This window comes from Numida meleagris, chromosome 2 (genome assembly GCF_002078875.1).
Source record: "Numida meleagris isolate 19003 breed g44 Domestic line chromosome 2, NumMel1.0, whole genome shotgun sequence".
In the NCBI taxonomy this organism is placed as follows: domain Eukaryota; kingdom Metazoa; phylum Chordata; class Aves; order Galliformes; family Numididae; genus Numida; species Numida meleagris.
In genome coordinates this window covers 22796241-22814353 of record NC_034410.1, presented here as the reverse complement: position 1 = coordinate 22814353, position 18113 = coordinate 22796241, and the positions used below count along the sequence as shown (strand labels likewise).

General features: G+C 39.3%; 1 protein-coding gene across 1 annotated transcript in view; it reads left to right on the top strand.

Annotated features, from left to right (window-relative positions):
- Positions 1 to 18113, top strand: part of CALCR (calcitonin receptor) — a 147335-nt gene that overhangs the window by 90574 nt on the left and 38648 nt on the right. The window contains exons 4-6 of the mRNA XM_021389025.1: positions 2070 to 2180; positions 9583 to 9695; positions 13997 to 14088. Coding sequence (XP_021244700.1) covers positions 2070 to 2180; positions 9583 to 9695; positions 13997 to 14088 — 316 coding nt within the window. The remainder of the gene's footprint in view (positions 1 to 2069; positions 2181 to 9582; positions 9696 to 13996; positions 14089 to 18113) is intronic.

The following is an 18113-nucleotide window of genomic DNA, read 5'->3' as shown; positions in this document are numbered from 1 at the left end:
ATGTCTGTAAGAGTCAATGATTAGATGCTAAGGTACTCAGGCCTTGATGCAGAAATGTTTTGGAATGAATGTAGAAATGCAGGATGTAGAACCCTTTGCTTCAAATGGGTTTTCATTTAGGCCAGTAATGGGAGAAAAAAGAAACAAACAAACAAAAAACCCAGCACCGTGCAAGTATTTAAACAGAGTTGTGCAATAGAAACTGTCATGTTTCAGACATAAACAGGCCTTTAGCTGCTGGGCTTGAGGGGCAAGCCTATTATCTGCACGGATTACTTGTTTAGTCTCCAGCACTATAAATACGTAATTTTTGCATTAATTGATAGTGGGTTTTTTTGTTTTTTTGTTGTTTTTTTTTTTGCCCCTTGCACACGTGATTCGTCACAAAGGGCTGAAGTGTTTGGCCAGCATGGAGTGATTCTTGTTATGACATCCGGGTGGTTTCTCCCGGGCAGAGCTGTCCCAGCAGGACAGCAGCAGACCAACAGCTCAGCAGTACCTGCGCTCCTTCAACAGGCAGCTGGGTTTCAGTGGTGCCACTGGGGAGTGTTGTGTTCATAGCAACATGTGTTTAATGCATTTGTATCTCAGACTGAAGATAATAGGTGAACAGGGAACGATGCCAACACTACTGAAGTTGCATTTTTACTGTGGGCTTGTTTCTGTGAGTCACAACTGAATTACAGCATCTACATTTCATAAATATTAAATATATTTCATAAGCAGATGGAATTGAGCAGGTGTCCGAATCTCTTGGCTGCAAATTTGAAAGGGAGGATGGTATGAGGCAGTTAATTCCCTTAATGTGAAGGACAATTGTCTCCTGAGGGAGGTCTCCTGAGAAGAAAAGCCCAAAATACAAGCTGAAGGCATCTACTGGGTATACCTTGCCCATTTCAAGGTAGAACTGATTAGCTTAAACCACAGTGAAGTTATGAAGAAATGTACAGTTCAAGCACATGGGAATGCCTGACCATCCTGCACATTCCCACACTCCCTCCTAAAATGCAATTGTTCTGATCAGTGATTCAGCAACACGTTGTTCACGTCTGCCTTTTGTGGTTTATTACTTAGACTGCTTGATTTGCTACAGGAGTTCAAAAACATATATATGTATGTGTATGTTGGTATATATGTATTTATAATTATGGGCATATATATGCATATATCCTGTTCCTGGCCTTGAAAGACACAGTCCACGTTGTATGGATCTTTATTTATAAGGCAAGGCAAAGGATTTAAAATTAAAGCCTGAAATCCCTACCAACTCCATTCTGCTTTGTCTTTCAGATACAAACTTAAGTTGCAAACATTTTTTGCTCTCTTCTTTGGTATTACAAAACAGTTTCTAAAGTCTTTCAAATGTATCTCGAAGACAGAGAACAAGAGATTGCCTGAAAGATAGCAAACAGCTGATACAATGGCTTGCTAATGAAGTGGACAAGCTTCATTAGCACATCTAACTTGATGATGGCAAAATATCTGTGCATAAAATCTTACCTAATGAAGAAAAGGTTTTCATGAAGATATCCTTTTTCCTTTGCATCTAATCTGGAATAAAAATAACTTCTAAAGTTTTATGCTTTCCATTTTAGTTCACAGTTATTGCAACTTAAATTATCAGTGCAAATTTCAACACTTAAAACATATTTTAAAGCTTTGTAACTCTATTGCAAATACTATGTTTCTTTGAGAAAGTTTAAATAAAAAAGCTTATCTGAGCATAATTCTACAGGTACCAGAAGCAATTAGTTGCCCCTAATTTATTAACTGTCAAAAGCTATTGAAGATCAAGAATAGGAATGTGTAGGTTCAGACCCTACACTCAAAGCTCCGTTCAGTAGGCTTTAAAACATTAGTTTTCAGTAACATTAGCACCACTAACATCTGGTTGGCAAAACCAAGTATTTTGTGCAACCTAAACGCATCTCCAAGTGTAGCAACAGCAAGGGCTTATATTGCAAAACCACTTTATTGTCTGGGGATAGCAATATTCCTTGGGAGGCTAGAGCAGAATGGGGTCACAAATGACTGCTGAATTGACTACTGAAATCCTCTTCAACATCCAGGTCTGTTCTGCAACCGGACATGGGATGGCTGGCTGTGCTGGGATGACACACCTGCTGGCAGAATCACTGCTCAGAACTGCCCAGATTATTTTCCAGACTTTGACCCAACTGGTATGGTACTTAATTTTATCATCTTATCTTTCAAAGGAGTATTCATGCCCTTGAGTGGAAGCATGAAATCTCAGAGTTTGGCTGAAATGAAAATTACATTGTAAAGTCTTTGGGTTGCCTAATTTATATTTTTTCATTTGTATAATATTTTATGTGCTATATGGATGTAAATATAACTGCTGGACTTATGGAACCTATTTTATGAAAATATGGAAATATTAATGGCTTAGTTATGATATCAACTGATTTTAACACTTCATTCTAGATTTTTCTGTTGAGGAGAAAATGATTGAAGTACACTTATATGCATGAATTATCTATCAGAATCTTATGTTTTTATTGGAAAATATTTTTTGAGAGAAGATGAGTAGCAGTGATATTCTTTCAGCTTCAAAGTTCCAGTTGTTCATTGAATTCTTCATAGTAATGCTAGCACCCCTGTGGGCGAAGAGGAGAAGTAAATCAAGAATGTTGAAAAAGATAAATAAAAGGGAAAAAATCAAGGACAGAGATTTTGATGAATAGTTACGAAGAAATATTAGATACAAATAAAACTCCACAAAGGGTATTGTTCAAGGAAAGACACAGCTGTGTGTTCAGCTTTCAGGACTTACTGTGTATAGGCAGTGCTTGATGCCCCAGTATCCTCAGTCAGCTGTAACCACAAGTCCCAGAAGTGTTTGTGCTCAGGTGAGAGCTCAAGGCTCAGGATCCTGAGCTTGCACATGATTTTTTCTACATTCACTGCAGAAGTGCCATGAGTCAGAACATTCTGTTTCTGTCCCCATTTTGTTCATGGTATCATCCCCAAATGGCTACCAGTCCCTCTATGAACGGAACAATTTACCACAAGTCCTCTGCTTTCCCCAGTTCCATATTTTTCATAGGGGAAAAAAAAAATAAAGACACTAATCATCCTGTTTGTGAATACTCCATATGTTTCTGTAAAAGCAGGTGGAGCACAGCACAGCAGCCTCCCACCTCTCCCAGGTCCCCATCCCACCATGAGCAGCCACCTATTCCCAGCTTTTTGCCTGCCTGCCTCCAGCAACTTGTTCTGCACTAATCACTCCATTCCAGCAGGACTCTTCAGAGTAACACTTTAAGCCATCCTTGAAGCACCCCTCTCTGCTTATTAATACCTATTAAAGTTGAGGACTGTGATTGAGGACTGTGACTCGTTGGACTGATTGCAAAGGGCTCCTTCATGTACCACTGTGTGCTGTGGAGCCTGGCCCACACTGCGTGTGCACTTAGTTTTTGTTTCCGCTGTGCTTTAAAGCTTGCGGGTTTGGGATTTTTTTAGTGTTCCTGTTATCTGTACAAAGCCACAGGGGACAAAAATCCTCCTTCAGCAATTTCCTGCTGATCTAACTGCATTCCTGTGCAGGAGCAATACCTGTGGTCCCCCACAGTCAGCGTTTTCCCTTGGCACCTCCCTCTGCTCACAGGTGGCACCTCCTCCTGCCTCTGGGCTGATGTCCCCACTGGCTGGCACCATTTCTGTGCCTCTGAGGCATCTCTGCACTTCCTGGTGAAGCCAGAACTGCTTTCCTAGAATGTCTGCTGGGTACTCCATATGTGCTACAGCTGCAGTGTAAAGCCAGCACGGAGCCTGCCTATACAGGTGCCTGACTGTCACGCAGGACCTTAACAAAATAGGAGGGAGACAAGAAACTGCAGGAGGGACGGGAAATCTTTCAGTCGCTAATGGAACTGGCTGCCACTTAGAGGTGGCCAAAACCGCAGGTTCAGCTGTCCTGAGAAAAGCCTACCAAGTTCGTGTCACAAGTCATTACTTTGTTCAGTAACCTTATGCCTGTTGGGTATAGCTAAATTTTCTGCTGAGAAACAGAAAATTCATCCCAAAGAACAGTGATTTTATAAGATGAAAACCGCAGTGCCTGTCAGACTTCCTTCTCATTAAGGCTCTTTGACATCAAACCACCTCAGCATATATTTGAGGCATGCAAGTTGTAAGCCCATGGACTTGTGAAACAAGTATTTCCAATTGTGCCACTTAGGGCTGTCCTGATACCTGCAGAACTGCTGTCTATTAACTCCCCAGTGTCTACATGACATCTGTTTGGGGCCACGCACAGCCTTGAGTCCTGGAATAAAATGATAGCATTCAGCTTTCTTTTTGTGCTTTGATGCTTAAGTCATTTATAACTGGAAAAGTCAAACATTATCTGGTAACCTAGGATCACATCTTCCTCCTATCTGCACTTGGGTGCTTCATAGCAGCTCGCTGTACCTGAACCCCAACAGCATTCAGTATTGAAGCCAAGAAGCTGTTAGAGCGTGTAAATCAGGAGAAATCATAATCTGGAGAAAATGACACAGAGACAGAATGACAAGGAAATAGAGCTCCAACACACTCAGTGCTCAGTTCATTTTCTGTCTGACAACTTCACCGCTAATTCAACCAAATGTAATTCCACTTATTTCACAGAATGTATATCAGCTCATACTAGATAGAAATCTGCATTTTGAGATGACAAAGGATCACAGTGATAATCTATCTTGCTCCGCTAGCTAGGGCTTCCTACACTTCTTTTCCTGCCCGATGAAGCTCTGTCCCGTGAAGAGAAGGGTGTATCTTAAAGCTAATGAATATAAATCCCTCTCTACAAGCTATTTATTTTTTCAATAAACAAATTGCCTTTTACAGGAATCTCTTTCTCACACTGACCAGCATGTGCAATACAGTAATGCATAAAAATAAATCATTGGGAAAATGTACGGAGACCTACTGGTTTAACTCCAGTGCCAGCAGGACATTCATTGTCTCATCTCCTCCTGACTGAAGCCCTGAGCAGGGCTGGATTTTCTACTCCTGTAGTCAGACAACGTGCACAGTTTCCCCTGAATAGTATTCTATACTCATATTTTACACAGATTAATCTCTGGTATAATTCCTATTAAATGGCTTCATGCCACACTGAAATTTATAGGAACTGAAATAATTGTATTTGATGGGATTGTATAGTATGTAATTCATGCTGATAATACCCTTGCTAATAAAGCAGAAAGGAAATGTATTGTGGATGCAATGGCAGTCCATGGCAGATGGACTGGTGCCCTATGCTGAGCACAGTTGGTCTGAGGCAGGGCACTGTGTTTTGCCCTCCTCTCTATCTCTGCATTGTGCCTACGGTCAGGATGAATGGTGCAGCCATGTACGGCAGTGCAGCTGGATGTATGAGTTACATTGTGAGAGCCTTGCCTTCTCTTCTGGTTTTGCTTTCGCTCCCTTTTCTCCTTTGGCAACATACAGTGGTTAGGAGCAGAGGCTTCTAACCCAGCTGACTCCATGATCTGAGGCTGCTTCTAGCAAATCTCCTCTCAGTTCTGCACCTTGGATCCATTTTTTAGACCCATTACTTGTAACTCTTCACGTGGCTCTGAGAGAAGGAATATCTAGGAGTGATTCCCCTTGCTCTCTTCTAGTCCCGTACTGCAGTTTGTGAAAGATTTTGTTTTTCTAACAACATATCTCTGCAGAAATAAGGAAATCAGGACAAGTCCCCCATGCAGGGGAATGGTGAACAGATCAGTTTGTTCTTGCTGATCCTTTTGGATTTAGCTGCTGTGACACCTGTGACCACAGGGGACAGGTCTGATGGACACAGGCACACCCTTCTCACAGCTGGCAAAATGCAGAGAGCTTCCAGCAGAGCAGGATGCCAAATTGAGGGGTGTAGTCATTGTGGATGAGAAACCATTTCCACAAAGCAGTGAAGGAGAGAGACCCTCTGGGTCTCAGCTGCAGCTCCATGCAGGCAGGGAGGCCGTTCCTCAGGCATCCCTAATCTAAGCAGCTTTGCAACCCCAGCTTCCCCTCCTCAGTGCCCAGTCCATCCTGGGCTCCTAGTGGCTCAGCACAGTGCCTTGGTATGGCAACATGCTGGAGTTCATAGCAGGTGTCCCCAACCCTTCTGTGTATTTTTGTCACGCTTAGCAATCTCAGCAGCTGCATTGTAAATATTTCGTATTCCTGTAGTACATAACTTGACTTTATTCTAAAAATCCAGTTTTGGAGAAAAAGGCATTTTGATGATAGTGAGAACTCTTCACTTATTAGGACACTGGAACTGATGTTTTCTGGGGTTTCTGTTGTATTGTTTCAAATGATTTTTTCAGTTTTGAAACACTTTCTTCTAGAATATTTTACTGAGGAGGTAAGTAAATCAGATGTGTTACAGAAGTATCAGCTGTTCCCTCATCTGCAAAACTAACTACTGTCCAGGTCAATCCAAACAGTGGCAAAGAATCCAATGTCTGCTATGTGCTGAGCATGCATTGCAACAGAGGAAAACTTATTTTTACTTCCAGCATATAACTTCACAATAAAAACAAAAAAAAAGGAGTTGACTCTTTTAACATCTGCTAGCCGTGGAGTTGAACTAATTGTAAAAAGACTGTTTGATAGAGTATTCATGTTTGTTGTTATTGGGTTAAGGTATTTGTTATGTATAAATGGCTGACTTGCTTTTTATGAGAATTTGATTGTAAAAGCATCATTGGTAGCACAAACAGTAACACGTGAAAAACTATTATTGTTGTTTAATCTTTTTGGACACCTCATTATTCCAGTGAAACTGCCATTGTAGCTAGGATTCTCTCATCTAGTTTTCCCAGAGAGCTCTTGAAGTGTCTGTCCTTTTTAGCTAACTACAAAGAGCCTGCACAACTGCCTTTGAGAAGATGTGTAACTTTAAGGTAGTTAAAGTCAGATGAGATGAATCCCACACAGCTCCACCATTCTTCCATTCTGACCAGCATGGTACTCAAGCAGTACTCTATCCAGACTGGCAGCATAGAGACAGAGCCTAAAAATTTGTGTTTATTGAGCATTTCAGTAATCTTAAAGCATACATTTCCACTTTCCCTTGCTAGTATCGTCTTACTCATCCTTATACACTTGAGTATTTTTTCAGGGCTTACTACAGATTGTTCTGGTTAGTATGAAGTACAACATGTGCCCGGGTTCCTAATCACTTACCTGCTACTTGGGCTCTCAGAGAAGAACCTTCAGTAGAGCATTGGTTGGGTTACGCACTCCCAGCTTCGTTTCTTCATAAAATCAGAGGTTTAGAAGAAATGTTCTACCAGTTTAATTTACTGGAATGGACAGCATGAAGGTACTGTAATTGCCCCAAGATCAAGCCTCAGATTTCAAATTAAGGCAAACACTGTGAAACTTCTTCAACAATCAGTCCCACTGACTAAACACATTGCATCTCATGGGCACCATAGCTAAGGGACACTCAGGTACCTAACTCTTGTTTATGATCTACCAAAAGTAGTGAGCAGAAATGTGAAAAACTGTCCCTTGTGTCATAAACTTTAGCCCACACCTTTTATCAATCTAACTAATATCTTTTAATGAGATATTTTGAAAAGGCACATGCTGTGTTTAGTGGGTGTTATCATAATTGTATTTTCTGGTAACGCAACACATATCATGGGATTCTGATCTCCTAGTTCCATTTTCTGACAACGTTACAGCAAGAAATCAGTGGGCCGTGGCAACTTCCAGAGTAGGATCAGTTGCATTTATCTGGCTTCAAGAAAAAGTATGAAGCAACAGATTTGTCTCTGACTTTCAAAGGTCACATTAAACTTAGGCAGTGTGCCTACATAGGCATTAAAGTGCAGAGATGATAGATGGTATTACCATCATGCTCTATAGTGTATTAAGAAAAGCTGCTCATTTTGCACAGTATATGGGATAGCAGGTACAATGTTTGTACACTGTGTTCCATGGAAGAGTAACCATTAATCTTTTATCTATGACTGAACACTTTTTCCAGCTTTAGATAATGTCTGGCAAAGAGTACAACGAGAACATCGCTACACAGGCAGCCTGAGATTATCTGCAAGCTGCAGTGATGGAAGGCTGAGATAGCATGTACTGTTCCTCTTTGTATTGCTAATGCACGTATTGATTTTCAGCAAGTCCCTCAAAACAATGATTTGGAGCTCACAGTAATTTCAAAAGTATGCTGTGTTCTGGAGGATCATCTTCTTTATGCAGTGGTACTATACAAAGTGCATGTCTAGTCAGAGGAAGATAGTTCAGTTCACATAATGCTTACCTTGCCAGTGGAATCAGCTGCTTTTCTCAGCATGTAAAGAGGGAATATGAATCTTCCAAGTTACTAGAACCATTAATCATCAGAGCTGACTAAGAAAAATAAACTCAAATGTTGAACATAAGAAATGAAAATGTGTCTGTTCAAAGGGTAATTGGTTCTTTAAAAGTAAATTGACTGGAAATGCTGATAACCTATGCATAGGGTCAATAAAATCATAAAGCTACAATAGAAAAAGTGATGTCAAGACAGACTTCTTAGACTGCCAAAAGAAGTCAGACTTGAACTACTGTGTATTTCATAAATAAACAATTGTGTCACTATCTAAGAAAACATCAAATAATTTAAGCTTCTGATCGTAGCCACTTTTGTTACATGGGCAAGTTTTCCACTGACTCCCCTATGACTAGCGCTTGGGGGAAAGCCAAAGGAATTAGTCCAAGTCTTGACAGGTGATTAGAAGTGACTGTCTGCACCCCTGCATCCAGGATTTCCCAGTCAGAAATGCAGATGCAGCCAGGAGGATGCTTGCACGGCACACATCTGTGCTTCCAGACACCCCCCTGAGCTATCCTAATGGTGCTGCTGCTGCAAGAGAAAGACATGTGTGATGAAGCATGGACCTGGTGAACACTGGAGAGGGTGCTGGAGTCACTTGTGACAGAGACGCATAGAGAGGCCAAATGCACATCAGATTATTTAAGCATAGAGCCTGCTGCTTTCTGTGTTTGCAACCTCAGGGGCAAATCAGCAGTGATCCCGCCCACTGCTGGCACAGAGTTTGGGCAGGCTCTTCCTCTGGACGGATGCACCACTGATGTTGGGACTATTGCCATCACCAGCACCTGGGCTCCAGTTTGCGTCCTGCTTGCTCCCCTTCCACTACACATCACCTTTAACTAATTATTCAATTATTCCCTGTAAAACATGGAACCCTACTGCAAGACTTGATTTATTAGTGTCTGTGGAGGGATACTGGCATCTCACTGGCAGTGCCAGTTTGAACAAGTTTCAGCAGCCTCTTTAAGTGAATTATTAACATGGAAATAATTGCATCTGAGTGAAGGTTGGATATATATGCTCTGTTGGCATTCATTCAAAACCAGTGGGAGACAAATAATGAGTGTGGTGTCAGATAAATCTCTAATTAAAAAAAAACAAGAAGGTATATTAATCGCACAAGTTGAAAATCCTTGGGATTTTGTTACACAGACATTTTATTTCTGATCAGTAATTCTTTTTAATGGATTTTTAATATGTAGTATGCTAACATATGAACTACTATTGCACTTTACCATCAGAAAGAGCTTCAAAATACTGTGATGAAACTGGAAACTGGTTCCGCCATCCTGAGAGCAACCGAACTTGGTCCAACTACACTCTGTGCAACTCTTTCACCTCTGAAAAATTGAAGGTATGCTACCGTTAAAAAGGCAGTGATTGTCTTGGAATGGTTTTTGGCTGGGCTAGCAGCGAGGCACATGTGAAGAAGGTCAGAATAGTCTTTATCTTTCAGTTTAATTTGTAGCACAGACGTTGAATAGCATTGGCCTCCTAATTTTAACTTATTAAAATTATTTCACGAATTCTTAGATCTAAATTAGATTTAATACATGTTTGCTACAGGCTGGATGATTTAGTAGCAATTCATGTCATCAACTTCTCTGCATTTTTCAAATGCATTTTTTAATTCTATGTTTTTTTCCTGATTGTCCAACAGTTATAAAATGATCCGTTAGAGTTTCAGTTTTGTGTTCTGTAACCAGAATCTTCCAAGCTGTTGATAACTTCTTTGCAGGGCTGGAAATCCTAAAATAGGTTAAGATTATTTTCATAAGCAAAGAATATCACCCTTTACTCACTCCCTTTGAATAGAAACATTTATGAAGATTCCATTTTGCCAGATAATTCTACAAACCTGAACACATTTGTATTTAATAGTTTAACTGAAGTCAGAGTGACTATTTACACTAATAAATTAAGCATTTGAATCAATATTTCCAAAATTGAGTTGCTAAGCTGAAAAAGGAGATCAAAGTCTAAAAGCAACAAAAGAAAGAAGGAGAAAGAAATCTGAGAAAAGCTTTTAAGAAAGAATTTAGGTAAGCTCATGAAAATAAACATATTTCTCAAATGTGAACGGAGCTCCAGGAAAATCTGATTACAGATTTGTGACAGAATAATTTGTGACTTTGGAATTATGGCAGGGAAAGTCAGAAAGTGATTTGATTTGGGGTTTGTCTTGGAGGATCTTTTATAATACAGCCAAAAACCTGTATGTGGTTATACTTAGTAATGACCCAGCATAAAGAGCCTTGGAAAAGTCTACTGGACTAGGCAGGAGGTGAATTCTAAAAGTTTTTGCAGCATGAGGAATCATCATGGTAAAATGGGGCTCACCTATGCAGCAAAGAGAGTAATAGTAAGAATCTCAGCTCACAGAGAGATTAAATGCAAGCACCATAAAAATACCATTTTTCCAGATGTTGGCCCATGTAGAGAGGCAAAAAATGTAGTTCTGTTGCCTATTGCCCATGCCTTCCAGAAGAAGAATGTTGAATATCATTCAAGCAAAGTGCAGATAGAACACAATGGAAAATTATACGTCCCTTGAGATTGCTCTGAAACAAAAAATAATGGAAAATGCAGAAAGAATCTATCTTTACAGAAATAGCAAGTTGGATTATGACCTTCAGTCCAAGTCTTCAAAAATCAGGAGTATGCTTCATTTCTAGAGTATCTTCATGTACCTATAGGGAGTCTAATTAACTAGGGAGATTATATTTCTGTTTAAGAATTCTCTTTCCTCAAGAGAAGAACTCTAGAGGAACATGGGAGGAAGAACATTTAAATGTTTCTATTTCAAGTATTCTAAACCCCCAAAAGTGCATAAAATAAAAGATTTGTGAGTCATTATAAACCCTGTGTATCAGAAAGGCCATCAGAGACTGCCATTTCAAGGAGTGCAGAGGTTAATAAAATAGTTAATTGCTTGTTGAAGCTCATTGGAAATAATAACTTGCAGTATTTTGGAAATGAATCACTTAAAAATCTCATCCTGGTCTTAAAAGTGCGAGACCATAAGCTTTATTATCTGAGAGTTCAGTCCTCTCTGATCCATCTTCATTGTTGTATTTGGAAAGCTTTTTTGAACAGTTACCATAGTAAGTTTACATGGAGTAATCACAAAAGCTATGCTGAGTCCCAGATATACCTTTGAACTGATTTAGCAGTTGTATGCTAAAAGGTAGAGAGCCTGTGTCAACAGAAGTCCTTTGGGGTGCACACAGACTTGCATGCAGCTATCTGGAATCATTTGCTACTTAGAGCTGTTATTTGGTAAGGGTTGTATACAGAAGAGGCAGACAAACAAAACATCTATGAAAATTCATCTGTAAATTAAATTCAGACTTTAAAACTTTATCAGTCTTGTGTTATATAGCCACCACTTAGTATGCAATGAAAGAAATGTCCCACGCACACAGGTAAAAACCTCTCCCACTTCTCCATATTCAGAAATCTATCTTGTCTTCTTTACACTCTGATCTGCCCTTTCTGGGGTTGCTGGAGCTCTCAGAAAAAAAAACTTTTGAAACATTTATGGTCACTAGAATGTTGTGGTTGGCCATTGTGGAAGGAAAGTAGGAGATCTAGAATTTTTCTGGCTAATATGCGTGCTGAGTGATACTTGTATCATGTCTACATAGCCAGGATGGTGTAAATGTGACTTCGTTGTAAATATGAACCAGTCCACCGCACCTCTTAGGTTAATGAAAGCAGGATCTGATTCTGAAGTCGTACAATGTCTGAAGAATAAACCAGATGAGAAGATGTGCACCTGTGCTGAGAATAGCTTTGTTTTCCATTTTTTTAAAATCTGTTTTCACCTGCAGTTCTCAATTGGTTTGGAAATGCCAAAAAATGTGAGTGGCAAAACTTAGGACTGCAGAAATCAATTAGAGGCATGCCAGATATTAGCTGAATGTGCCTGAAACGAAGGAGTTGCATGAAACATGTCTTCTCCCTTTATTCTTCTTTCTTTGTCAAAAGCACACAAAAGATGCAAAGAGGGAGTAATAAGAAGCCATGCTCAAAATGCTGCACAGGTACTTACAAGCTTTTCATAGAGAAGGGTGTTCATAAAAAATTCATCTAGTCATTGAAAAAGGAAAATTGCCCTTGCATAACAGAAGAAAAATGAATGAAATACAGGTGAAAATAAACCCAGCAGAGGAACCTGCTATCCAGTCGTTTTTCAAGACAGGCTGATATTATATTAGTGCTTTCAGAAAAAGTGGAACAGTGGAGCTTGGCATGCCATTAGCCTCCCACAGTATTCTGACAGCTGGATGATGCTTAAGAGTTTGGCTGAGACCATTATATGACATTTAAATATTGCAGCATTCTGATGCCATGGTGCTGTCCCATGATTTTGCTTCACTGTTGGCACACAAAATATGGATAGGCCTATCATAGATCTTGATTATATTAGTAAAGTGAAATCCTGGTTATCTGTTTATACACACTGTTTTTACAGTGATAACAAGAATAGCTAGTTTCCCAGCAGGGAGTCTCACTTTAGTGTTGGAACCAGAATTGCCATGGGGTGTCTTGTTGCAATGTGGTTGGAGCTCCTGAATAATTTTTAACTCATCTACTGCTTTCATGATTTCTTGGACCTTTGTCATAAGCCACCAATGACTTGTCCTCTCCAAATGGAGAATCCTGTAATTTGCACTCACGTGTCACAACACAGCAACTCTAACTCCTCAGTTATTTTAGTTGTTTTTTTTTCACCTTTTCCAGCTTGGCTGTGTCCTTCCTAAGAGGAGGCCAGAAAGATGTGGGATGTAAGTTTTAAACAGAGACAAAATGATGTTTTACCTCCAAGGCTGTTCCTGTTGATCTCTGATGTTTTCTTGACTCTTTAGCTATCGTTACAGATTGAGTCAGCAATTCAGAGACCTGGCCATGATTACTTCAAGATCTTGGTCCTGAGTTTGGTTGCCAGTTTGAAGTTCAGCATTATGTAGGCAGGACTTAGATCACTTGTCCCTGCTTTTATCCTTCTTGAAGTTCACAGGATATCTTATTGACCTCTCTCTTAGTTATGTGAAGAGTCTGTTAGTATTCTCTAGAAGAGCAAAGTATGATCTGGAGTCAGAGATTTCTCTGCATCTTCACATCCTCAGGTCATTAATGAATACATTGAACAAAAAGCCAGCTCCGATACCTATCCTGAGGTCACCTAACTGACTCATCTCCATCCAAAAGTGACCATTAAGCTTTTACTCCCTGCTGCTTAAACAGCTTTCAGACTGTAAAACCTTTCTTCCAATCCTGTTTTCTTCAATACTTTCTTTTGGTGTGGAAACTTTCCATGGGCTTTTTGACAATCCATATGTATTATGTCTGCTGTGCTCTCCTAGAGTTTGGGAAACTTAGTTATGCATAGTTTAGGCAGAGATCTTGCCAGTGAATTCAGTGCAGCAGAAAAAGATCAATTTATGTAAGAAACACTTATCTTGTCTTTAGATCTTGAGTTATGCTATTTAATGTAATGCTGCTATTAAAAGAATATTGCAAAAGAACCTGCAGAAAAAAAAGAAAGAAATACAAAATAGGTTGATTTTGTAGATTCTTCCTCAGTGAGAAAAAAAAAAATGAGTGCCTGCCAATTGTTCATGTTTGCCTTTTCTTTTTGTTAAATTTCAGATGGCGTTCATACTTTATTATATGGCGATCGTTGGCCATGCTTTGTCTATTACATCCCTGTTGATTTCCTTGGCAATTTTCTTCTATTTCAAGTAAGTGTTTCTTACAAACACTCTCTTCTTTTCATGAGGGATCTCATGTGGTAACTAAAGAGAAGCTTGGAAGGGAACATGGCCAACTCTTCCGAGTGTCTTTTTATATAATACTGATGGAATGAAAAGCGTCAGCACAGGGTCCTCTCACCACTGGGATATCTTTCAATGGTGTGTAGTCAAAATTATGATGTTGGACTTTTCAAAAGTGGTGTGAAAGGGCCATCCATAGGGAAATGGTGTAACTGGGAATCTGGTAAGGCTCTTCATTTACCAGTTGTCTGTTGTTCCTTGGAGAGCATGTCCAGACCGTAGAAGTAGCAGAGACTTCACACGGCAGTGGCGTGAAGCCTTCCAGCTCCCAAAGAACAGGAATGCCCTCATCTGTTGCAAAGGGACTGATCTGTTGACTTGTGTAGGTGCTTACAGAACTCATCACTAAGGATGAATTTAACACTAGTGTTACAGCCTATCATTTTCATTGATATGAGAAACAGTAATGTTTTATATCAGAACTTTAAAGGAAACTAAATTGATATTCACTGAAGGTGTTGCAACTATGGTATGGTAATGTCCTCAGTCTTGTCCTTTAGTGAACCTGTCTGCACACTATTTATTACAGCAGCGAAGGAGCAGTGGGAGCTCAGATTTGTTCTCAGACATTTAGTCACAGTTTCAGTCACTATCAGTAGTAAGGGACCGTCTGGGAACAATCTTCTGGTTTCACTTCAGGGAATTGCTGATCGCTAGAAGACACCAAAGCCAGTACATTTCTAGCAGATTAAGGGCTCCATTTGTTTCTTTATTTTCAAATCACATGAAAAGTGGAGGTATCTAGACATGTCTAAACCACACTCTAGCCAAAGAGGATTTCTCAGTAGCAGTGTAAACATGATGCAGGGAGATTACTGTGGGGAAAATATTGGAGAATAACTGCTGGACAGGGCCCTGAGCTATTGTACATCCAGAGCTATGCTGACTTGCATGAGATATATTCTTCTCCAAGCTTTTAAGCAATCTTTTTCACGTATGTAAATTTAAGGTATATAACATTACTGTAAACTGCAGACCTCTGGGATGTCAGAAACTGGGTTATGATGTCCATTCAGATACTTCAAAAAAAATGACCCAGATGGGATTGTATTATCTTACTGATTTCAGCAGAGGAGCATCCATTACTTGCAGTCAGAGGACAGGGCCATTACTTCATGACCAGAGAAGTGCTCACCAGCTTTAGAATATATCTGAAGATAGCTGTAAGGTAGTCTAAAAGGACAAGTGACGTTTTCTGAGATGATTGGATGCAAACTTTTTTTTTCTTCACAATCTTCTGTGCAGGGATTAAGAAGGAATTGTTAGACAATAATGGCAACCTACAGCAATTAATTAAAGTCCATCATTGTTGTTACTATAAAGAGTGTATTTTTTAGAGCCTGCAAGAAAATATTTGAAGCTAAAGTTGTCAAATATGTCAGAAGACAAATAGGCCTGTTTCAGAGTAGCACTAAGCTTTTTTAGAAGTCCTTGATGAGCATTCAAAATACAATTTTTCACTTCTTTATCATTATTCTCATATAAAGATATGTGATATTCTTTTGTGTATCCATCAATCTATTTCAGAATTTCAAAGGCATATATGTAATCCAAAAGTGTAGAATACTTCTAGACATACTTAGTTATCTTCCCTGTCTTTAGTTATCTTTATCTGTCTTTATCTAGAAGACAGATAAAAGAGCATGGCTTTTATAAATAGGTCACAAATTTTATTTGTTTTTATTTGGTTGATGTTTCTATAAAACCGAAAGTCAAAAAAACCCACCCCCTCAAAACTGTCAACTTGGTACTCAAATATAAGAAGTACACCAAATACATTTTTTTTCAGATCTTAGTGACCAAGACAGTAACTATGAATTATGAGCAGTTTCTAAATTAACACCTTCCCACTCATGCCAAATCATTAATCTATATATGCTTTGTTTTCAAAAACAGCAGGATTCATTCTCCATATTTTCCAAAGCAGTTTTTCACTCATTGAAATTTCAAAGTCTGTAAAGAGACTAATTGGCATTTTTTTCCATTCTTTAGTGTTGTAGCATTAACTTAAAACAAAGGGTGTTTCTGTAATCATTGGACTTTCTGTAACCAGTAAGTCCAAGTAATTGAAGTACAACCAGTGCATATTCTGTCATGACCATTTAGTTATAAACATTTCGTATGACTCTTGTAGCGCAGAGGTTTTATATGTCTAGACTAAATGGCATTTGTTAAGTATCTTGGAATTGGTAGGTTTAATGTGTTGCATCATAACTCAGTAACTTCAATACAACATGAAATGCTTTACATTCTGGATTGTAAGATATCATCAACTTCATTAACTGAACTTCTAAGATGTGTGTTTTGGCCACAAATACAAATATGAAGATTTGTAGAAACCATCATTGCAGAGCAAACACAAAATTCCATCTTAGATGTGTATATAACTGTAGAAATTTGTGGTTAAAAAGATGTTCTTGCTGAACCTCTACCTCTAGAGGACAAGAGATTGTTGTCTGACTCTAACAATCTGCAGTGAAAGTTGCTCCACAAGACCCCAGATACTTGTTACAGTGCTTAAATCAATTGTAGCCTCAAAGTCCCTGTATTATTTAACTCAAATTTTACATGAGGGACCTTAGCCTGTTTCCGGTCTCAACTTTATTACCTTTGCAGTCTTTCTGAAAACGTACTCGTTATGTTGTATGATAGATCCACGTGCAAATCTGGGAAATATATCTGTTAACAGGTCAAATATTGTGGGTTCATTATTCCAAACACATACCAGCCAGTAAAATCAAGAGAATAGCTGAACCTTTTGCATCTTCTTGCAGAGGACTTAAGTCCTTTTTGAGATGGTACAGAGATGGTATATCCACATGAAAATGCAGAGAAACAGAAAACAGTGTTTCTAAGGCAGAACAGAATAATGAAGATATTTTTAATGAGAGTACAAGAAAGCAACCAATACTGAAGGAGGACAGTTTCAAAAGAGGTTGAGATACTCTATAACTCAGGTGAGAAGCCACGAGTCACAGAACAGGGGGACCTGGATATTCTGAATGAATTCGGTCAGACTCCAAATAATTTTACTGGCTGGAGCACAGAAGTGTGGTAGGATTGAGTTTTATATTTTGGTTCAGATTGTGTGCTTTCTAATGAACATTGTCTTAGTAGTGTTATGTAAATCTTCTGCCTGGCTGCTTCATCTGCTGCTGATCCCTGAACAGGTTCACTGTGGATGAGATTAGAGTGTCCATACAGTCTGGAAAAGAGTATGCTTAGTAACCCGTGAAACCTATGAAACAGGAAATGCAATGGTTGGACTTTTCATAAGCTGTAATAGGAGACTATAAGATTATAGGCTTAAAGTTGGTGAATAAAAAATATGCGTTATTAATTCTGGTAATTTCCAGAGGATCAGTTTGATGAGTAGCTGTGATAACATGTGTTAATGGGGTGTAGAGATAGCTGGAGATTGCCTAATGAACTGCTGAATTCCTATCTCTTCTAAGAAACAGAGCACAAAAGCACAGCTACAGTAGTGCATTGAGAAGACCGGGATCTGAAATCTTCTAGCCAGGCTCCAGAGCTCTATGGGGCAGTTTGGAAAGGATTTGGTTAAAATGTCTACCCAAAATGGTCCAGAAAGGTAATTGCATTCTTCTGGGACCTTGCAGTGAGCAAGGAAGGCTCAGGTTGACTCACTGTGAGCTCTGAATCACTGACAACTCAGTCCTGACCATTCCCAGGCCACGCTGAAAGACTCATCTGACAACAGCCTTCCTGAAAGCAGTACTCCTCCCCCTCTCCTCCTCCTCTGCTCGTCCTTTCCTTTCAGTGACTAATCTGTAACACAGACATTACAGGGAGAAGTAGAAAAAGGGATCAAAACAAAACACAGCAAAATGAGAGGACAAAGAAGAAACCAAATTAAAATCATAAGGAAGTAAGAGTAAAGCTGTATGGGAGCAGTCGTCTTCTTACCTTCA